General features: G+C 38.4%; 3 protein-coding genes across 3 annotated transcripts; all 3 read left to right on the forward strand.

The window, feature by feature from the left end:
- Window positions 1-559: 559 nt before the first annotated feature.
- On the forward strand, window positions 560-3,908 carry LOC122641822 (myelin transcription factor 1). The gene is made up of 3 exons (XM_043835129.1): window positions 560-808; window positions 3,203-3,403; window positions 3,504-3,908. The coding sequence occupies exons 1-3, from the start codon at window positions 560-562 to the stop codon at window positions 3,906-3,908; spliced, it is 855 nt and encodes a 284-aa protein (XP_043691064.1).
- A 4,191-nt stretch (window positions 3,909-8,099) lies between these two features.
- Window positions 8,100-10,949, forward strand: LOC122659649 (WAT1-related protein At1g43650-like). Its single transcript, XM_043854750.1, has 7 exons — window positions 8,100-8,301; window positions 8,479-8,541; window positions 8,640-8,756; window positions 8,850-9,108; window positions 9,434-9,595; window positions 10,231-10,382; window positions 10,701-10,949. The coding sequence occupies exons 1-7, from the start codon at window positions 8,123-8,125 to the stop codon at window positions 10,888-10,890; spliced, it is 1,122 nt and encodes a 373-aa protein (XP_043710685.1). The 5' UTR covers window positions 8,100-8,122; the 3' UTR covers window positions 10,891-10,949.
- Window positions 10,950-17,276: 6,327 nt separating this feature from the next.
- Window positions 17,277-20,189, forward strand: LOC122641872 (WAT1-related protein At1g68170-like). Its single transcript, XM_043835194.1, has 7 exons — window positions 17,277-17,493; window positions 17,619-17,681; window positions 18,908-19,024; window positions 19,110-19,371; window positions 19,486-19,644; window positions 19,747-19,898; window positions 19,991-20,189. The coding sequence occupies exons 1-7, from the start codon at window positions 17,297-17,299 to the stop codon at window positions 20,187-20,189; spliced, it is 1,149 nt and encodes a 382-aa protein (XP_043691129.1). The 5' UTR covers window positions 17,277-17,296.
- The last annotated feature ends 3,705 nt before the right edge of the window (window positions 20,190-23,894 follow it).

Genomic DNA, 23,894 nt, shown 5'->3' on the forward strand with positions numbered 1-23,894 from the left:
CATCATGGGGCCAGGAAAAGTCTATACATTCATGCTTACCATAAATAGTTCACTTCTAATCAACCAAACAGTTTCCGATAAATCGACTGGGCTTCCTATTTTTACCCCAACACCACCCCACCCCCCAAAAAAAATACCTATGAAAATTAACCGCCAGTGATAGATAATTAAGTATTTAATTTTTTTTTTAATTTGATTAAAATTTAATTTTCTGAATTTAAATTAAGAAAAAAATCTCTCAAAATGTGGTGAGTGGTCGTCGTGGTGGCTTAATTATAATAATAATAATTTCTTAAAAATTTCTTAGGGCATAGAACAAATTTCGGAAACGATTGAACGCGGAAATCCCGGTTTTATATAAACTCAACCCCTCCATGAAATCTCTCTCAAGCTCTTCCTCCTTTTATTAAGTTCTTCTCTTTATTATCTGTTTTCAAACTATAATCTTTGTGTGTCTTTCTCTCTCTCTCCATCGCAGAGAGAGATATAGAAGCAATAAAGAGAAGAGATTTTGTGTTTGTGGAGGTGATATTAATAATAGAGTTTAATATCCATATCGATGGGGGGCTGTGCGACTAAGCCTAAGGTCTTGAAGGGAGACGACGATTTCGCACCTGAACCGGCACCGGCAAAGGAACCGGAAACTGCACCGGTGACCACCAAGGAGGGCTATGAAGCGAAGGAGGGTGTCAATGGGGAAGAAGCAAAGGGGATCACCACCCATGAAGAAGGTGACAAGATCGAAGTAGGGATTGAGGAGAAGGTCGGGGAAGAAAAGCCACGCTCTCTAAGCAACTTGTTCGAGGAGGTAACTTCTGATATTTCCTTCTATTTTATTCCAATCCTTTTTAGATTTTTGACCCCAGTTTCTTGATTTCTTACTTCATTAATTAATCTTCTTTAGTTATTTAAAAAAAGATTAAAATTATCTTTGGATCATCAAATTTCCTGCTCTCTCCCCCAAAACAATTGTCTGCAAATTAACCCAATTAGAGTGTTCGGCTTTAGAGATTTTTCTTCTTCTTTCCTTCCTTTCATCCTTCTTTTCAATCAATAACTCGAAAGTTGTTCAATTTTTGGGTTTAAAAAACGCATAGAATTTCATTCTGTCCAACCCACCACCATTAGGTCACCGTTAAGTTGGGGTGTAAGTATTTTTAGTTTTAAAATTTTCAGGTCTTAAGTCAAGGTTTGGCTTTGCCAAAGTTGAGGCTTGAGGCCCGATCTGACTTAGCCTAATAAAAGTTATGTTTTACAATTTATTGTTTACATTTTATAATATTTGTTTAGTATCTAATTATCTATTGATTTATTAAAAAAAAACTTAATTATTTATTGAACAAAAATATTTACTATTTTAAGATAATAGTCAATTTAATTTGAAACAAATCAATATGGCAATAGCCAATCACATGTGTCTCATTTTTATACAAATGGCCAAAAAGGAGGGCAAGTCTAGGCCATTTAGGCCCTAGGAAAAATCAGGTTCAAGCCAACCCTTGGCAAAAATCAGGGTCAATTCGATCTACAGGGTCAACTCGATCTAACCTGACTCGATTACGGTCAATCAAGATCAAGTTAGGGTGGATTGAGATTTTTCAACCTGACTTAGAACCGAGTTGAGCTTAAGTTGAACTAAAGATTCAGGGTTAGGCTACGATTTTAAAAATTCGGCTCCAACATGGCCCTGTTTCACCCGTACAGTTAACATACAACACACACACTCTCTCTCTCTCCCCCGCTAACTTTGTCGTTCTCTCCGTTTTGTCGGTTATTCTGTGTTTGGTTATGTTTAACTTAACCGTCTTAACGGTTTTGATTTGGTTCATAAATGTTTTACGTTTCAATTCATCATCGAACGGTGTACAAGGCTTTCTTTTGCTTTTGTGTGTCCTATTTGACGCATCCAATAAGGGATGGTAATGTCTTTTCGAATTTTAGTCGGCAGACGCCTTTTCCAAGGTGCTCCAGAGGTTGACGTTTTATGATATAATTCTCAATATTTCTTTGGGCTTCGTATTGTTGCAAAGAAAATGAATCGGGAAATGAAAACTTTCTTACTAAAAAAAAAAAAAAAAAATTTTTACAAATCATTTGACTCCAAATCATTCTAAAGTTATTATTAAAAAATGTCTTTAAATTTATTTACTGTGCATTAGAGATTTCAAAAGTAAAAAGAAAAAAATTTCATACACAGCCGTGTAAGTATGCATGATTTATACAACCATGTATGAAAATTTTTTCCAAAACAAAAAAAATATATATATTATATCGAAAATGTCTAACTATTAAATGGAAAAAAGATTGCTACGCAATTTCATTATGCCCTGTTAACATAATAAACAGTGGACCCATACTGACACTCTCATATTCTAATAATGTGTACCCTCATATAGATGATACCATTTTTCAATCTCAGTATTCATGTAGCGTGTAAATTCCTTCTTACACTGTCCTTGTAAAAACCTCACCATTAATAGTTATAGTTAGAAATTTAAATAGATTATAGGAAAAATGTTTGTGTGGGAGAATATCGTCCCTCCCTCGACACATGGGGGTTGAAATGATTGTCTTGGCCCCATGAAAAGTGGTAATGATCACCCTATTGATGCCATCAAGCGCGTAGCATTGGCCCCATGTGTGCGTAGGGGCCACGGTCCCTCACATAGAACTCTTGTCTAGATTATATGGGGGATCATGTGAATGACATCTCTATAGGTGTATTTAGAAGTTTATAAATGCATTCTCTTGTTTGCCTCTTATCTTATTGTCAAAAACTGATTATGATAAGGGTTTAAAAGGGTTTTCAAAAATAATTGACATAATATATTAGCTCGAGTGAATTATAATGAAAAGAGAAAAAGCTCAAGTATGGTGTTTGGAAAAAAGAGAATAGTTCGTATAACATATTTTGAGATATTTTTATTTGCTCCATTTTCTAGCCGCTCCATTCTCTTAATTTTCTCTACTAGAAGGGGATGAACCCCACCATGGCAATGTGTTTGGATAGGGATAGGGTGATCATTTCTGTCCTCTCTTGGGGAAATGGAGCAGATACAGGTACATATTCTGAGTAAACTGAATTAACTGGAATGAAACTACCTGTACGTAAATTGGAGTTAGTATAACAAATGGGAAACATTGTTTACGTAACATAGGTTTTTAAGTTCTAAGCGTTGGGTTATTAATCTATTTTTTGCAGAGTGAACAAGAGAAAGAATCATCAGGAAATGGTGATGAAACAATTAACAATGAAGAAAATCCCAATATTGAGACCACCGCCACGTCCCCCCGATCCACGGCTGAGTTGAAATCCTCCCGAGTCATTGACACTGCTTCGGAGGAAAAACCAGTCACCACCGCAGCTGACGTTCAAACAGGAAAAACTGACAAAACTGACGAGGTAACTTCTTGATCGATCTTTTCTTTCATTTCAATCTTGTTCTACTAAAAGCTTTTAAGTTCTAATAAGTGTTGGTTGGGCTGTTAATCTAACTTTGTAGATTGAACAAGAAGAGAAAGAAACATCAAGGAATATTGGTGAAACAAATCAAACAGTAGTCCTTCCATTGGATCCAGTACTGAAACATGAAGAAAATCCCAAGATCGGGATGATCACCACCACCACAGCTCCTCCTCCTCCTGCGGCCGATGAATTGGAATCCACCCCCGTCTTTGTCGACGCTGCTTCTGAAGAACAATCATTGACAGCCGCAGATCAGAGGGGAAAGCAAGAGAATTATCAAAAGGAAAAGAGAAAGGAAGAGGAGAGCGTATCTAATGCCAAGGATGTTAAAATGATGGATAAGGCCGAAAACGATGATCAAATACAAGAAAAAACTGTTTTGACGGCGGCTTCTGCAACCGTCGGGGTTGCTGAAAGCCCAGCAACTAAAGATTTTAAGTAAAATTAGGGAGAGGTCACTGGATTTATCCAAACCCCCCCAATCCTTTTGAGAATATGATGATTTATTTGTTTCTACACTATTTTGGGGTCTTTCATTTTGTTTAATTGTTTCATTTTCCCTTTTTGTAATTCATTCAATTCGATTATAGATACTTCACTTTCTTTTAATTTAATTTGGAATAGGTTGAAAAATGTGTAGTACAAGACGGATGACAAAAGAAACAGGTAGAGAAAGTTGCGTGCCCCTTCCCTTTCATTTTCTTCATCGTGCCTTAAATCTCTGAATCTTTTTCAAAATGAAAAATAGTAGATGTAAAACAAATTTGAAATTTGAAACCTTCTTAGTTATCTGGTATTGTAGATCTAAGAAATTGTTCCAAAAATAAATTGATATAATGTACTCTGCATGCACTAAGGCACAAAAGAAAAGCTTGGTTGCAGAGTACCATAATTGCTACCAAACCCCAATACCAAAGGTATCCAAAAAATGGTTTGAACGGGGTGGGGTGTAACCAACTGCACTAGGCAGCTGTTGGTGTATGAATTCTATTCCTTAAACCCCAAATTTCATGTTCTTAGAAATTAACTTCATCATTCTGAAAATCAAAAGTAAAGAAGGGAAAAACTAAAGAACAGATCTCTCTCTCTCTATCCCGGCCGAAAAATGGCCGGGATGCACGTTTGCATTTGTCCCATGTTTGCTAAAAAGGTCCGTCTAAATAGTCGTCTAGCCTTACAGCGCCCTCACAATAGTCATTTGGAATAACGAGTGTTTTTTGATATTGAAGAGATGTGGTGGGTCTAATCCAACCCATTGATTCTCAGAATATCCAACTTGGAGTTGGATCTAAGTAGATGAGAAGAAGATAGCTACCGGATGAGTGAAGTCACTAATTAGTTTGCTAATTACCTGTCAATTGGCTTTAAATATGAATCAAATCCACAGAGAGGAAGAAGGTTTAGGATCGACCCCACCACCCACCATTACCCCAGAATAGATTGAATCAATGCAAATCTATCCGATATATCCTTCCTGCATCTTATCTAATATAATCCTGTCCCCGAATCTGAGAGTAATAATTATAATGCCCTCCGGGTGCTAACAAGGGTGGTCCAACAGACCGTAGAGGCCAACAATACTTGCTGAAAAGCCTCCATGACAAGTGCAGCGCTATTCAATTACTAGTGGTGGTGGACAGGATAGCATCATTAATGGAAGGAATCATATGCTTAATTAGTTCTTTGAGGGAATTCAGGCCTAAGCAATATCTGCTTTCCAAATCTTCATGTATGGCCGCCTACAACACAGATGACTGTCTATCTAATCGCCTTTTGCTTTTTTAGGTCAGCTACCTCCTAATTCTCTAAAATATGGAAGCATCAAATGGAAAATTTTCTCTTAATAAATCCAAAAAATAGTTGATGAAACAATGAAATAACAAGTAAGATGATGCAGGCCCATCCGCCTTTGCAAATTAGAGAGATGGACCAGCCCATAAAGAAGGCCCATAGCCCAAGCCAAGAAAGCCCAAGGTGAATTCAGCCCAAACCTCCATCACCTGCGCCAACGCCAACTACAGGCTCTGACGACTCAGACTATGGAGTATGTACACATCATGCATGCGAGATTGGATTTCTAGAAGATCCTCTATCCAATTGCAAGGATGCAAGGAACCAAGGAAGATGCTCCTCCTACCTACCCATTTTTTAGTATATGGAGATCTTGCTTTCCTAGGAACATGTATTTGGCAGGGAAATGGGATATCCACCCCACCTGGACTGATAGCCTGATCAGATCCTCCCCCCCCCCCCCATTGGGTTGGGAAAATTACTCTGTAAGCCTGTTGGGTTTTGGGTATTCGTCTTAGTGAAGGGAGTCCCCTCTTCTTCCCCATGGGGGACTTGGGTTTCCTCCAGCTGTGGCGGGAGCTGGAGGATCCAGCCAGCAAAAACAAAGGGGAGGGGAGGGGCGGGATTGTAGGGAATCTATCCTATGGGAATGTTTCATCTGAACGGTTGTGAGTTATTCACGTATACGAACATTCATCCCGGAGCTGGGAGTGACGGTCATTTCAAGAGAGACCCACCTGTGAAATGACCCAAACACGTACCCTCTGTTTTGGGGAGATGGATCCTCCAGCTCCCACCACAGCTGGGGCTGTCCTTGTGAAAGAAGTTGGGTCTTCCTGTTGGAAGTGGAAATAATGCTTGTTCTTCTGTCTTATCTACTAATAAAGTGATTTAATCACCAATCAAAAAACAGTATTGATTGCATTTCAATTCATGTGTAGAGATATGAGGAATCAGTTTTCAAGAGTTAAAATTAAGATATCGTCAAAAGTGTTCCTATATGCTGAGATATGTTATAAACCTTTTTTTTATCACTTTGCAGTTCTTGCATTGGTTGGCTTTATCTTATTATGATTTGAGTTTCTTTCATATACACGAACAATCTTAAGGTGTTAACATTACGAGCTCGATCGAAAACAGGTGGCAATATGATGGAGTAAATGAAGTCTACTACCCCCTCACTCACCTGAATGGCTGGAATCAATAAGATAGGGTAGGGTTGCCACTAATATGACTAGACGCGTCTATTCTACTTGAAAAACACATGCTAATTTCCAAGAAAAATGACAAAGAATAAGTGGACATTCCTTCTCAAAATTAAATTAAATTAAATTAAATTAAAGTGGGGGCAAACCTTCGAAGTATTTTGTCATGGCACAGGTTACAATACAATTGTATGGAAGGGCCAAAAAAGAAGACCTTCTTTTTCAAATATCAAATGTAATTGTGCCATGATTCTTGTTGCTCTTCTTCAATAAATATATATAATTTTTTTTTTCGTTTTTGCTAAAGAATATGTTAAAATAGAATAATATACAGAAATAAGTAGTATAGGATTTCTTAGACCAAGAAAATTACTAGGAAAACCACTGATCTAAGGGGACCACTTTCATCAGCAGCCACCTCAAAAAATCCGAATAGACTTTAACCTTTTATCTTCTCGAATTGCCATCAGTAAGGGAAAGCCAATTAACAATTGTAAATTTTTATCAGATTCTAGATGGAGTTTCAAGTTGAAACTAATCTTTTAGGTAATCTAGCTATTTTCATCACTTCTGACTCGATAGGATCTGAGTTCTTCGATCTGGCTAGCAGCTCCATATATATTGTGACATTGGGACATTGTGTAAGAAATATCCCCTGTAAGACTACTTGCTTTGGTTACCCCCAAAAAAGCAAAAAAAAAAAAAAAAAAAAAAAAAGACTAGTTGGTTTGAATGGTATAAGGATGGGTAAAAACACCTTTTTGGAGCTATGCTATCAAAAAGAGCATAAAAGCAGTAATTGTTAAAACCCTTTCAGTTGTAAAGCGGTTGTCTCTGAAAGTAGTCTGAACACCTTTTTAAAGGCAATTCAAAACTTACAAATATATATATATATTAATTAATGGGCACTCCCACTCATCTCATCTCATCATGTGCTACCAATGAGAATGAGGAAGGCAGTTGATCGAGGGAGGCTCATTTGCATCTTTCTTTATTTTAATAATCTTTTTAGGCTCATGGGGAAATGCACTCCATCTTTTGTTATCAGTTTCTGGTGCGTATCCACTCAACCACCTTAATTAGTGGGTACTAAATTTGATGCATGCGATGGTTTGTGGTCCAATCTAGAAGTTGAGATAGTAATCGAATCTTCATACATTCATTCCTTCCTAGGTATCCATATGCTTTACCCTTTAGAGAGAGAGAGAGAGAGAGAGAGAGAGATTAAGAGCCCAATATATTGAAGTATTGGTTGGTGGTCCAATTAGTCTATAAGCAGCAGCCCTAAGCAGTTGTTACACACTGTTGAGGAGGGTTTTGCACGCCACACTGAGTCAGAATAGGAGAAAAAGGGGAAGGTGTAAGTAAGTTTGGTGGTCTCATATTTTATTATATCAGAGGGCACACGTTGTGCATTTCTTTTTTCCTACTTGTTCCCTAAAATAAATACTTGGCCGCCCAAGTGGTGTCCCATAGGTGTACCCCTGCGGGCACACATGGCATGCATTGTGGTTGGGGAAACTACTTTTCATGAAATTGATGTTTGTCCATCACTATAAATTGAAGACCATCTTCCCTCATCTCCCAAGCACTGAAAAACAAAACAAAGGCCAAACTAAGTATTAATTGGGGCAACATGAAGCATTTTCTTGAGAGTTTTATGTTCACAGAAAGCCATAAACCTTACATTGCAATGCTCTCTATACAATTTGTGTATGCTGGTATGGCTTTGTTTTCAAAGGCATCTATTGACAGAGGAATGAACCCTTACATTTTTGTGGTTTATCGGCAAGCATTTGCTTCACTTGCCCTGGCTCCATTTGCTTTCTTCTTCGAAAGGTACGTACCACTTTTATTCAATATATGATTGTCTCTAGCTCAAGTCCTAGCTAGCTAGCTAGATGTGTTCTCATGAGCATTTTTCTTTTTTTCTTTTTTTCTTTTTTTAATGTTTGGTTTTATTGACTTAATTCCCCTGATCATTGTCTGCTCCTTACAAAAAACCAATGTGTTAAGGAAGAAGGCACCTCCACTATCATATATCCTACTGTGCAAGATCTTCTTGGTTACTTTATGTGGGTAAGTTTGGCTTCACTTCTAAATTTCTATAATTCTTGATCTCATATATGCCATTATGTGCTAACACCTTATTATTGATTTCTATGGATTAATTTTAGGCTTACACTGAGTCTGAATCTATACTATGCTGCACTCAACTTCACCTCTGCAACATTTGCTGCAGCAACGACCAATGTAATTCCTGCCATAACCTTTATTATGGCTGTCTTAATGAGGTAATTAAAGAGAAAATTAACCATTTTTGGAAATTCATAAAACTTTTCTTTTTTTTCATTCTTATTTTTTTTTTTTTTGGCTTAATATTTCAGGATGGAAAAGCTATCTGTGAAGCATCTGTATGGGGTGGCGAAGGTGTTGGGAACAGTGACATGTGTTTCTGGGGCTTTAATAGTGGCTTTGTACAAGGGTCCTTCTATTAAGTTTATGAATTGGTATCCATCCTCAATTCACACACAAGTTTCACATTCATCTCTAATCAATAGTACTAGTCCTAAGATGGAGTGGATAAAAGGGGCTCTTATCATGCTTTCAGCTAACACAGCTTGGTCATTGTGGCTTGTTTTGCAGGTTCTCTCTCTCTCTCTCTCTCTCTATTTTTACCCATTTCATTCTAATGTCATAATGATATTAAACAAGTTAAAAATGATTGGGGAAAGTAAATAAAAGAATTAAAAACCTAATAATATCTCTCTCTCTCTCTCTCTCTCTCTCTCTCCAAAAGCATATTGCACTAATGTACCCGGCCATCTGGTTATTATGACCACATACATACCCACTAAGCCTATATATATGTCAAACTCATTTGTAAATTGTGAGTTTTATATAAGATGTTGTTTTGAGGATGGGCCGGGGGGTTAGTTCTTTGTAACAAGTGGTAAACTATTTTTCTCAGGGGCCCATTATGAAGATATATCCAGCTAAACTACGTCTTACTAATCTGCAATGCGCCTTCAGTTGTATTCAATCAGCAATCCTGGCCGTAATTCTCAACAGAAATAATCCATCTTCATGGAAGCTTGGGTGGGACGTTCACCTTCTTTCAGTGGCCTATTGTGTATGTTTCTTCAACCCTTCCTTGTTAAGTTAATACATGAATAGTGTGACTTTGTGAAATTTTTGTTCGTTCACCTTAACCCATCTTTAGAACCAACCCTTGGTGAATGGTGAGTATTGATGGGTGGGTTCCCTCCCTTTCAAATGAAATCGGTTGCCTATCATTCATTGCTATGGCACTATCCTCTTCATCAGAGAGAACTGTTTGATGGAATGCCCCACAGACCCAAAGCTATTATAAGTTTCGTTACCATTCAACATCATAGCTAGCTAGCTAGCTAGCTAGCCATGTCGATCGTGGCCGTGCAATCTCCTTTTTTGTTTTTGTTTTTGTTGTAAGTAGAGTGGTCCCTCTGCAACCAACATGCAGCACAACAATAAGGCAATGCCTCTTAAAGTTGTAAGAAAGGTAGAGAAATAATAGAGAGAGAGAGTGATTCAGTTGAGATATCATTTCAAACTTTTTGTTGTTGCACGACACGTAGAGATACTGAATTTAAGAGTCATTGTTTCAGGAGCTAGTGCTGTTTCTTGTATTAAGGGATTTTTAGTCATTTCACTTGAATTAATTAAGGGATTTGTTCCTAGCTAGCTAGCTATAGCTGATATTAATGGATAGGCATTATATGATGGCAGGGTATTATTGTCACTGGGATTACGTACTGGTTACAAGTTTGGTCCATCTCTAAGAAAGGACCTGTTTTCACAGCACTGTTTACTCCACTTGCACTGCTTATAACAGCCATCTTCTCTGCATTCATGTGGAAAGAGACACTCCACTGGGGAAGGTTGGTTGATATTTACTTCCATTTTAATCTCTAATAATTAGTATATATCCCATATCTGAGAGATTCAAGAGAATATTAACTTTTTTGTTTGCTTTCCCTCCAAAAAGAAACCTGTCACATAAATGGGCCATCATCCATCAGGTATGAGATAGGAAGAGCCACTAATCAAAAGCAAAGGGCCCACCTTGTTGTTGATGGCCCATTGAGTGTTGGGCTTTCTATTTTAACAAATTTCCATCGCCAAAGTTGCTGATGAGCACAACAACATTTGAGTCTTGTGAATTTGATTTGATTGAGGATCAATTTTGTTGATGACAGTGTTGGTGGGGCTATATTGCTGGTGGTGGGTCTCTATAGCGTTTTGTGGGGGAAGAAGAAAGAGACAGAGAAAGAGAAAGAGAAAGAGAAAGAGAAAGAGAAAGAGGTGGAAACAAGTGGAACAAATGAACCAAGAAAACAAAATGAAGCCAAAGAAGAAATCAGACTGGAGTGCATCACACATCAGTGATATATCGATCGAGTTGACTAAGGAATCATATATACCCCAAATCATTTTCTCTATCGAGAACCTATTCACCTAGCTACCACCCTAAACAGTTTCTTATTTGTCTCTGTCTTTGTTTTTTTTTTTTTTTTTTTTTTTTTTTTTGTTTTGTTTTGCTTTGAATTTTGTTAAACGTATATGTACACATGTCTGAAATAGAAATGTAAATGTATTTTCTGTCATGCTGATCGAATAGACACTAAACCTTACAAAAATTGTGACAAATCAAAGATTATCCACCCCGCAATGGACAATTAGATGATGAGAGTACATCAATTAATAGATAGGTTTATGAACTCGCCAAAACCTCTACAGATTGCCCCAACTATCTCAGCTTAGTAAAAAGAGTTAGATTATCCTATTTATAGCCCAATTAGTTTCAAGAAAGCTTGTTTTAAACTGTTAGTAAAGAAGGGGTTCTATGGACTTTGTTGAAATATCTAGAAAGAAACATATTTGTATTATAATAAATAAAGTGGCCAAAACAATGTTATTTAACTAATCTTTTGTAGGCAATCATAAATAGAAGGGAGGATATGCATGTAATTTTAAAATATAATAGTTTAGTCCCACGTGCATTGGATAGACATGACGGCCACAATAGAAAAGAGGCAACCCGGCCTTATAATTACAATTATGGATGGTCACCAACTTACAATTGCACTTGGGTGGGGTATCATGGGGTACGAGGTACCTAACCAATAACTCTCAAAGTTGGAGATTCCGGTTCCCCTTTTGTTAAGACGCATTTACTACCCTTGTATCAGAATCGGTCTTGGCCGAGATTAATTTGTGGCACTTGCAACCAAGCCTGGCTCAAGAGAAGAATACCATTATTCACCCAGTTTTTTGATAAAAAGCGAGTAAAAGCTGGGTTCTAGCTTGAATTTTAAAACCATTCATTACCCCCCCCCCCCCTCCAAAATATATATATTTTCAAACCATTCAATATTTTCTTTGCAAACAGCCTGGTTCGTTTCACTGGTTTTTTTTTTTTTTTTTTTTGAAACTTGACATCTATTTATGGAGAATTATCATTCTTTGATTATTCAGTCAAATTGGATTGAACCACAATCGGCCAGTTTTTTGGTTCACCATCTGGTCCGGTTTTGTAAAATATGGGTTGGATACTTGGATAGACCAAACCCAGCCGAAGAAAAGCTGACCTCAATTATCATTAAGCCTAAGTAAACCATTTGCAGCTATTCAGACGGTGCTGTGATCGCAGTTCCAGAGAATAAAGAATAACAAGAACAGATTGCCTTAGAATTAAAAAAGTACTAACTGTCTATCATTGAAGCATAACAAACTTGATTGATGACGTAATTTTGAGATTTATAGTTTACCAGAAATTTTCTGCCATCAACTCCAATGATCCATTAAAAAAAAAAATTTGTGATGTTTTGATTGTGACAGGAATCAAATTATTCACTAGTAGTTGGGGGGGGGTTTCTCAAATGATTGCAATGATTGATTGAGAGTCCAACTGTAATTGGAAACCCAATAAAACGACACTCAAAATATAATCTTGTTGTTGAGAGCATCATCTCTCCTCCTTCGGACTCATCAACATTCTACACAGACATGATTTACAAGTATTGACGGTACGGTGTAGGCTGCTCCTTCGACTTGGTGCTTAATTTGGTAGATCATTACATTGACGGTGCTTGGGTCAGCAGACTACTCTAAAGGTGGTTGAGGGATCCTCTTGTTGGATAATATAGGGGTTTCCAACCTGCTCGTTGCAAGGCCCCTTTGGGCAGCTTTATCTTTTGCCCTCGAAGCGCTGAGCCAGTTTGTAATTCTGTCACTTAAGGCCATGGTTTTAATGCATGGTATCAATCTGATATCGGTCACTCATAAAATCGATACAATATCAATACGGTATTGACATAGATCGGTCATAATAGACACATTTATCCTTGATTTGACACCGATATGGTATCAACACATTATCAAGATCAGAGAATAGCAAATCTTTTATGTATCACGGGCGATACAATACCAATACAAGAAACCATGATTATGGCTCAATGTCTTTAATTCCCACATTTGCAGATCTTCTCAAATTGCTGATTTGTTATTTTTTATTTTATTTTTTAGTATAAAGGGATTTTGTATTAAATATATTTTAGGTAAGAGGTTACAATATGAAATATCTCTCTCCTTAGCATTGTTCTGAATGAGTATAGAAAGAGCATCAGGTAAAGAGTCAATACAAAGAGAAATCTCTTTATCCGAATGCCAGAAATCCGCCAAGAAATCAACTCATGTGTTAGTCTCACGAATATGATGCGAGAATGAGCAACTGTAAAAGGAGTCCCATAGATCCCGAATGTCCTCAACCAGCCATCTAACGTCCCAGGGTATCTGGAAGACCCCCACAACCATTTGTATTGCAACCAAAGAGTCCGATCGGACCTGAATCCAAGGTATGCACAAAGCACGAGCCTTCTGGAGTCCACACTTTATTTTAACTCTATTGGGAATGAGCCCATCTCTAGATTGGGCCTCTTTAGTTGTTGCGACTTGTGACTGATATTTTATTTCTTTGTACTACTTTTTATTTTTTCTAGGTTTTCTCTCTCTTGCTTTTGATAGCCTCAATCAATACCAATCCTTGTATATTTTAGGTAGATCGAGTGTCTCTGCCTCTAATTTCATATAATAAAATTTCTTTGTTTTCAAAAAAAAAAAAAAAGATTTAGAAGTATTCATCAAATTTTGGGAGACAATCTCATTTGAGGTTAAGGACAAGATGCATTCTTATATAGTTATACTGATAACCCCCTAATAGGCTCATGATTTCTTCTTGGGGTTAACCTATTCGGCATTACCATCAACAGATGCAACTAACCCAAACCAGTTAGGGTGACGATCCGAAGTGATAGATAACTTAGATGTTGCAACTTTTGTTGCGAGAGAATCATCTATAACATAGCCGTACAAAAAAAGTATGAGTAATCTTCCACTCTATGGAATATAAATAACTTTGCAGAACAATCCGTAAAATTGAAATCTCCAAGGGATTGAAGCTGCGTGAATTGCAAGAAAAACATATTCAGAATTAAGTCTCAACCCATAACTTAGAAATTCCTTTATGTCTTGCCATAAATAGTCCTAGGATCAATTTACCAAAAAAAAAAGTCCTAGGATCAAATTAAGCAAAGATTTCAGTAAAGAAGTTTACATGAATGCCATCAAGATACTTTGAAAAGCAGTCACAAGAGGATCCAATAGACTTCTAAAAAGATACCTCATCTCCAACCCTACTTGGATTATCCAAAGAATAACCATCTATGTTGAGCTTGTACCAATTAATAATGTTTGCACCAGTGAACATTAAAATGATGCACAGGGCAGAAGAGATGAAGTCAGAATGTCAATTTTGTAATTTAACTTGAAAAGAAAATTGATCATTTAAGGTAAAATAATATTTAACAAGAAAATAAAAAAGAATGTGAGGCCCACAAAAGATTTGCAATATATCTATACGTGCGAAGAATTAATTTTAATGCAAAATTGGTCAATTTTACTTCCTATTTTCAGTTTTCTTCCTTTACTTTCCCTAGAGACTCAATGACATTTACATTCCACTACCTCCTATAGAGTATCTGATTCTGTACCAATTTTTATTTCTTAAAGCTGTACTCCCCTGGCCACCGTCCCCAAATTCTCTAATGAAAACAGAAAGCTTGGTAATTAAGAATTCCTTCAAGTTAATAGAACTCTGCAACTTTGTAAGTGCTCTACACTTTATCTACTTTGTGTATTTGACACGTAAGTACTTTTTAAAAGTGAGTTACCCATGGAAAAATGGAAAAAAAATTTGCAAATATTCCTGTTACAAGGCTGGTAGCCAAGGAAATGGAATAATTTACCTCCCCTTTGAGTTCATAAATACCCTCCTAGGTTTTAGTATTTTCTAAAATATCCTTTAAGATCCTATTTCCTTGGCTGAGAGCCTTGTAGCAGGAACATTCCTTTCGTTCCATGAAAACCTATGTAGAACTTATTATGAAAAGCTAATTGATAAATAATTTAAGGCCAAAAAAGTGTTGCCATGCTGCTTAGCGTACTGCTAGTGACTCCCTGTGTCTCTCTTTCCTCATTCATATGAAATAATATATCTGCCCCCTATTCTGGGTGGGTGGGAGGGTGGGAGGGAGGGAGAGATGTTAGCATATGCAATGGAGCAGGACAATCCCATATTTAAATGGAATCAATTTGTCATCTTTAAATTCTGTCTTATTTTATTCCCAAAAATTTATTTAATGTAACAGTAATAAATGATTTTTAAAAAATTGAAAATTATTTAATGCATATTTATGTGATATGATAATATTTACCTTCATTAAAAAATGTGTTCTTTAATGCAGACTTCTTTTTTAAAAACTAGAAGACAAGAAACATGCTTAAGTTTAAAAAAAAAAAAAAACTTTATATAATCTAATTTTAGTTGCCAAGAATACCTATGAGGACAATAATATGATTGGTGATAAGGAAAGAATTTTAAAGGAAGTTTCAAAGGTCGTTGAATGGGTCCTATTTTTTTAAAAGGAGTGTCTAAATGACACTACATAGGCGTATTTAAAACTTGGCACTTTTTTCATTTGCAGCTTTTTTTTTATTTCAAAATATTCTTTAAAATAAGATTATAGGACCTCAAAAAGAATTTGAAATTTACAAATTATTATGACATTATCAAAATGTGTCATTATCATATCATAAATATTTTTTCAAATAAACATGTGAAATAACAGTATTATCTTCACTGATTTTTTTTTTACGACAAAAAAAAGGAAAATTATAAATTATTTGTCACCTTAAAAATAAAAGTGCCAAACTGCCAATAAGAAAATCTGTTTTTTTTTTTTATTTTTTATAAATTATAATTATATCAAGATGCAAATGGAATTAAACTGTTAGACCCATTAATGGCATTTCCCATGTGATTAAAATCAAAATCAGTGCTGTTACTGGCTTACGCTTTGGGGCAACGGTCGACTGATGGCTCGTGAAGACCAGCATAAATAAGTCCAAGCGTAATCGGCCCACAAATTGAGGAAGTACAAATAGCCCCTCTCTCTCTCTCTACCCGTCAATCCGTGATGACTTGTATCGATAAGGGATTGGCTCACAAGTCGGGGTAATTATCTCTCCATGTTTTGTCTTTTACAGTCAGGTATATCATTACTTATAAATAATGTAATAATAATTTTTTTGGTAAAATAAATAATAATAAAAAATTTTTTGATGGAAATAAATAATAATAAATTAGAGATATGTATATATCATCATGTGCCTTCATGTTTTTTTTTTTTAATCTTTTAAATTTTTTTTAATTATTTTGACTTCTTTATTAATTTTTTTGGAGAAACAAAATATAAGAACAAGAATCGAAAACAGAATCAAAACAAAAATCATTTAATACTATAATTTTCCCGCCAAAACAAAGGATAGTGTTGTAATGTGAGGCTCGCGGCCTTCTCATTAAGGTTAGTCTAGACAGTGTCAAACCCTAAACCAATTTGTGGAATTGACTGAAATTAAATTAGACCGCACCGGATTGAAAATTGGCAGCAACCAGAAAATCAGGAAAAAACCATGTTTTTTTTTCATAATTGTTTATACACATATAGGGCAAATATAAAATGAATCAGACCAACCCCAATGTCAATTTGCCAATCCGATAACAGTTTGATAAGAGAAAATCGATAGTAACGGAACCCAAACCGGACGGAAATTGAAACCAACTGAAATCAAGCTGTCCAACTATAATTGGCTGACATTGATTTCATCGATTCTCAACTCAAAACCGGTTCAGCCGGACTGAAACCGGACCCCTAATCAGCTTCACTGGTTGCTTGGGGACACAAGATTCACACTAGGATATTGTACACGTGGCACAACCAAAACAGGTCATGAAACATACGTAAGAGGTGACGTTGAGTAATAGCGCACCAACGGGCGGCAGTTAATTACAATAAATGCCCCTCCGGTCGAGCTCGCCCTACTCAGAGCAGAGCTAGCTAGGTTTGCCCCTCTCAGTCTCAGCCTCTTTTTCTCTCTCTCTCTCTCTCTCTCTCTCATCATGGTCATACAGAACAACTTTTTTAGTTTCTAATCTCTCCGCTCCATTTATTCGTTAGTAGTGTTTGAATCCTCTCTCTCTCTCTCTTTCTTTCCTGTAGTTTATAAATATCACTAGCTGCATGTTCTCCGGTATTTAATCTCCGTTCAAAGCCGAAACCGCTGATCAGCCTCCCTCCTTTATCTTTCTCTGTTAAATTTCACAGTCTTTATTTCCACCCGTACGTACTACCACTGTTTAATTGTGTCAACGTAACTGTGCTGGTTGAAGACATATATGGCTGGTGAGTTCTGCAACTTTGTTGATGGGTTGAAACCGGCGATGGTGATGGTAGCGACTCAGATCATATTTGCGGGAGTAAATGTATTCTATAAGCTGGCAAGCAGGGATGGGATGGACCTGCGAATCTTGATTGCCTACAGATACATCTTCGCTACCATTTTCTTTGCTCCCCTTGCTTTCTTCCTCGAAAGGTCTTCTTCTAATATCCATCAATCTTTTATCTTTCTTATTTTATCCCAACCTCATATTTTTAATCGTAAACATGGAATGATATACTAATTAACCTCTTTCTTCTACACCACGTTCTTGGTCACAGAAATAGCAGACCAAAGTTGACATGGATGGTTACCTTTCAAGCGTTTCTTTGTGGCTTATTTGGGTAACTCATTCTTCTTCTTCTTCATGAAACTAGTCCTTTTAACCCACTATCTGATCTCTCATATTTCCAAATTTTTTGGTTGTTTTTCAGTGAATTCCTATTTTTATCTTCTTCCACTTCTTTATGTATAAACTCTCAAACTTCAACTGATCGATTCAATCCAAACTGGTATCTCGGTTGGTTGAATGTATGTCCCACAGGAGATCGGTTTTAGTTTTAAAAAGTGAAAGTTAATTTCATTCTGACTTGGTTTGATTTCATACTTAAAACCAAATTGAACTAAATCAAATAAAGTATAAATTAATTGTATACACGAACATAAACTATACTAAACCATGTGTGTCTTTTTTTTTTTTTTTTTTTTTTTTGGGAGGGGATGAATTGGAAAGATTTTGCCCGGGCCTTGAACCTTATGTGTCTTTGTTAAGTTGTGTTAAATTACCTACTTTGTTAAATTGTAATTTCCTTCTCAACTCTATTTATTTCATACAGAAACCAAATAAAAGCTGAATAAAATCAAACCGTTTTGATTAGTTTCAATTTCGATTTATAAAATTGAACCAATTGGCAGCATCCATCCTTAGTTATGGTTTTCTGATCAGAATTTTCAATCTCTTTGTTTAAGATTAATAAAAACTAATTAATGAAGGATTTAACAAACCCTAATCTCTCACATAAGTACAACTGTACGTAGTGAGCTAGGGGGTTCGTAAACGAATTCGTTTTTCTTTCCGCAAGCTGTTGCGATTCAGTGGGCTTTTCCGGTTTCCTATACTCACGCTCTCACGTACGTGTTACACCATTGATGCATCAATATGAAAGATTTGGAGGTTCCTCCGCCTCCAATCCCACGAGTAGGGGTAAGGGGGTCATTGCTTGTAGCCCTATATATGTCTGTGCAGTACAGGTTGGATGGAGCAGCGCGGCGCCGTAGAGGATCTGTTTTTCCCTAAACCTCGATCTGATCTTATTTTATCTTACAATATTCTTCTCTTTCTTTTATATTTTTGAACTCTGAAATTCATGCCTCCATTGGTCTATATTGGTCTACTTGCTATATGAAAGATTTTTCACTCGCTCTTTCTTTTGATCATCACATTTTTTATTTTCAATTTTGTGTACCACAAAAAAAAAAAAAAAAAAAAAAGAAAAAAAAAAAGAAAAAAACAGATTTTCTTAGTACATGTTTGTTAAATAATTCATTTTCTTCCCTTTTATCCAATCAGGGGGACATTGGCTCAAAACCTATACTTGTCAAGCTTAACGTTAACGTCAGTGACATTTGCAGCGGCCATGACAATCCTGGTTCCAGCCATAACCTACATCATGGCTGTGACTCTCGGGTAAGTTTTGGGTTTTTCGATTGGGACAATAATTAGTATCATTCTCCTATACTCATCCTATGTTTGATTCATTGATTAATCAAAGGTTAGAGAGATTAGGGATTCGAACATTAGCAGGGAAAGCGAAGATGATGGGGACTACCATAGGCATAGGAGGGGCAATGGTGCTGACCTTCTATAAAGGTACAGAGATCAACATTTGGTCAACCAAAGTTGACCTTACTCGTGGGGTTGGGAGCAGAGTAACCTTCACGTCAGCTTCGCACGCAAATCTTGGTAGTCACATATTGGGCTCATTACTGGCTCTTGGTTGTTGTTTCTCTTATGCAATCTGGTTGATTGTTCAGGTGTGGTTTTGCAATGACATTTTCATTGGAGTGGAAATTAAACCCAAAATATCCTCTTTACTAACAATTAAATTTCTCTCTTATTGGGTTGGTTTTAATTTATTGTCTTTCCAGACTAAGATGATCAAGAGGTACCCATGCTACTTATCATGCTCGGCTCTAATGTGTATGATGGGGTCCATAACCGGCGTCATTTATGCTTTAAGCATTGAGAGGAAATGGGAGGAGTGGAAGCTTGGATGGAACATCAGGCTTTGGACTGTGGCTTACGCGGTATATATGAGATTCCATATGGACGAAAGAGATATATGGAGTTTATGTGATTGATTTTGTTTGTTTGTTTGATTGATTGAGATTCTGATGATGATTTTATAGGGAATAATGGCATCTGGGCTGATGTTTACGATGACAACATGGGGGGTAAAGGCAAGGGGCCCACTCTTTGTATCAGTTTTCAATCCTTTAGGACTAGTGTTGGTGGCAATCGTGGACTCCTTGCTTCTCAACGAGAAGTTACATGTTGGAAGGTAAAAATGGGTTATTCTTTAGTAATTTATAAGGCTTGACTAATTTTGTGGTAATTGAATTTTATTTACAATTTATTATTATTTTTTGGCAGCGTTGTAGGGGCAGCGTTGATAGTGGTGGGGTTGTATGTTGTGCTTTGGGGGAAGGGAACGGAGATGAAGAAGATGGCTGATCAGCTTATGCCGTCGAAGGGATCCAAAGAAGCAAAGGAAATCGAGGTGGTTGTCACTATTACCACCCCCTCTTCTTCACCCGCTGCCATTGACACCTCCACCACAAACAATTCATAGTAATGTCTAACATACTCATCTAAACCTGGATGGACATGACAAAAGGGGTATTTGATTGAAGGGCTGATGTTCTCTGCGTCGCAATGCAGTCTACGCCCAGATATATAGGTATGCCATTTAGGGGGTAGGGTGATCATTTCGTCCACCCCATGTGTCTAGGCGCAGCCTGCGCCCTTGGTACAAAAAAACATTCTCCCTTGGTTGAATTAGACTCTGATATTTGATATGTGGCTAATTTCAACAATGTCCTCTCTATCCAACAGTCAGATTAGACTGTCCATGTGGCCAAATAGTATTTTGTGATATTTGAAAAAATTACAAACTGTTGTTATGACAATAATAATTTGCCATTATTTTCTAACTATATTTTTTTAAGTATGTGTCGTACTAGCACAGACGACAGAAAACAGGACATAGAACAAAATGGAGTAAGTTCTTTAGTTTTGTTGCCTATTTTTTTCTCTTTTATGAATACAAGATTCGCTAAGATTTTCACAGATTTTTTTATGGATCTATAAGCATGGTTAATGAAATTTTGGACCTTATTAACTTTATTTTTTTTTTCCTCAAAAGGAGAGAATTCAGATATTTGGAAACTTTTGCAATGAGAGAAGCAAGATGAAACTTTTACTAGGAGATTACAACGACTCATTTGAAACGTGTTATTTGTGAGGTGAGCGAGAGATTTAGAAACCCAAGTCCGATGAATACAAACCTAACATTTTTTCGGCCTAACAAAACTAGTAAGGTTGGGTATGATTCCATGTCTTTGTATAAGATATTTGGATTCAAGTCTTTATTTTGTTAGTAAATGAAGTTTTCTTTTGAAAGAGGTGGGGGGGGGGGGGGGGTGACTGTAAAGGAGTTTAATATGTAGTACATAAAAATTCATGCTTAAGTCTAAATATGTATATCTGGAGTTAATTTTAGCATTTTTGTTATGATGCCTTTCTTGTTCTATTATTAAATAGGCTCATGCTATCCACATCACCAATTTATCCATTTCGTATGCTTTTATTGCAAATGCATTTTCCCAAGTGAACTTAAAAAATTCTCGATCCAAAAAGAAAATGCCCCACAAAGGCATAAATCTAAAGACAGGGCAGCAGATGGGTAGGGTAAAGTCGTGTATTGGGCAAACCTATTTCATCGAAAAACCATGATGGGTAGGGTAAAATCGTTCAAGGGTCCTTTCGAGTGTCGTAACCTGCAAAAGAACCACGGGATGACGAAGGAAAACCGATGTGGTTCCGGCCTAGGACTCTCCGCTCCAACCCAGAAGGGTCCATCAGGAGGTCGGTGTTCCAAGGTCGACTAGGAGGAAGTCACACGCCAAGGCGTAGCCAGACCGACTGTAAAGAAAGCCCCTCACGATCACGCCAAGATTCATCACAACGTGACCATTCACCATCCCGCCAATACTCAAGGCGGGAGGGAACTTCAAGGAGAGGACATGAACGAGGTCGCAGTGAACATCCTGCCCGGCGTGAGGGACAAAAATGGGATGAAGAGCTCGACAAGAGACTCCGAGATCTGGACGAGAACCTAGAAGGGTTGAAGAAACAGCCCAAAGGCGAGACGCACTCAATACCAGGGCAACACCCATTCTCTACAGAGATTATGTCAGCCACACTCCCCTCCAGGTTTAGGTTACCCACCTTCGAACTCTACAGTGGTACCACGGACCCCAATGATCACATCAACTACTTCAATGGGATGATGACCTTATATGGGGGATCAGATGTGGTCTCCTGCCGAGCATTCCCTGCATCTCTCAAGAGTGCAGCTACATCATGGTTTTCTAGACTACGATCGAGGTAGATAAGTTCATTCGCAGAGTTATGTGGACAATTCTTCACCCGCTTCGGAGCAACGTCAAGCGAAGAGGACCACGTCAATCCTCGAACGTGGTACGAACCCGGGAGTCCTCGGGAGTACGTCACCAAGTTCACTAAGGAGTCCTTGGAGGTCGAGACTTAGACGACCGGACCCGAGACGGCCTTGGTGGGGTATCAGAGACCTAGACTTGATCAAGGACATGGCGCGATATGAGACCAGGGACATGAAGGAGCTTCTGGAGCGGTGTAACGAGTTCGCCAACATGGCCGATGCACTACAGGCTCGGAAGAAGGTGATCGATGCCAAGCCACAGGATAACAAGAGATCAACGTCGGACAACTGTAAAGAAAGTAAGAGGTCGAGGTCCGAGGACGACCGCCAATGACTACAGACAAGAGACCACGACCAAGGGGCCACGGCCAAAGGGCCATAGTTGTCATCAATGGGCATCACCTATTAAGAAAAAAAAAACGCAGGCGCGGACCAACGTCGATCGAGCAGGCGCGGACGCAGATGGGCGTCAATCAGGCGCGGACCAACTTCGATCGAGCAAGCGCGGACTAGCGTCGATCGAGCAGGTGCGGACTCCGATGGGCGTCGATCAAGTAACAGATGCAGACCATGGAGGGCGTCGATCTAGTAGGCACGGACCATGGATGGGCATCGATCGAGCAGGCGCAGAACACGGATAGGCATCAATCGAACACAAGCGTGGACACCCGACCCGCATCGATGGAGCAAGCGTGGACCACGGGGATGGCACGGATCGAGTACAGGCACTGACCGACTAGCGGCCATCTAGTGTAGGCGCAAACTGCGGGCGTCGATTAAATACATGCGCGGACCGCGGACGCGTTGATCCAGCAACCAGGGCGAGCTAGGCACAGACCAACGAGCATGAACGTAAGTAAAAAGCAAAGGCCGAACACCAAGCATGCACGCTACAAAACAAGCCAGAGCCCAATGGCTGGGCAAGAACAAGAGGCAACAATTAAGAAACAAAGAGGTGGCACACAACTCTTTGCCACCCAAAAGCAAACACCTTGGGGACAACGAAAGATGAAGACCAAGTGCAAGGCAAAGGAGACGACTCAAAAAGCAAAAAGTGGAAAAGCAAGAGAGAAAGAAAGAAAACTAAGGGGGTCTTTGGCCATGCGATCGACAGGCCATGAGCATGGACGAGGTTCGAGGTCTGCAGTCCGAGGTCAGAGTTCACGAAGGTTCGAGGTCCGAGGTCCAAGGTCAAAGTTCACGAAGGTTCGGGGTCCGAGGTCTGAGGATGAGGTTCGAGGTCCGAGGTCAAAGTTCGTGAGGGTTCGAGGTCAAGGTTCGAGCAAAGATGTGTCTGCAGCCAAAGACCAATTCAAGTCAATATCAACCAAAAAGAAAGGGGGCCATGGCCAAGGGCCGTAGGCGACAGGCTATGGGCAGGGATAAGGTTCAAGGTTCGAGGTCCAAGGTCCAAGGTCCAAGGTTAGAGTTCGCTAAGGTTCTAGGTCGAGGTTCGAGGGAAGATGTGTCTGTGGCCAAAGACCAATTCGAGTAAAAAAAAAAAAAAAAAAAAAAAAAGGGAAGTACGAGACGTGATATTTGTCACGAGTTCGAGGATTAAAGGCAGAGTCTGAGAAGTTCATGGAGTAGGAGATGGTTCGAATACCAAGGCATAATGCCACCAAGACCCGTTCGCCACCAAGGTTCGTAGACCACCAAGGCGTAATGCCACTAAGGCCCATTGACCACCAAGGTCCGTAGACCACCAAGGCACAATGCCACCAAAGTCCGTAGACCACCAAGGCGTAACGCCACCAAAACCCGTTGGCCACCAAGGTCCGTAGACCACCAAGGCCCGTTGGCCACCAAGATCCA

This window comes from Telopea speciosissima, chromosome 1 (assembly GCF_018873765.1).
Source record: "Telopea speciosissima isolate NSW1024214 ecotype Mountain lineage chromosome 1, Tspe_v1, whole genome shotgun sequence".
Lineage (NCBI taxonomy): Eukaryota > Viridiplantae > Streptophyta > Magnoliopsida > Proteales > Proteaceae > Telopea > Telopea speciosissima.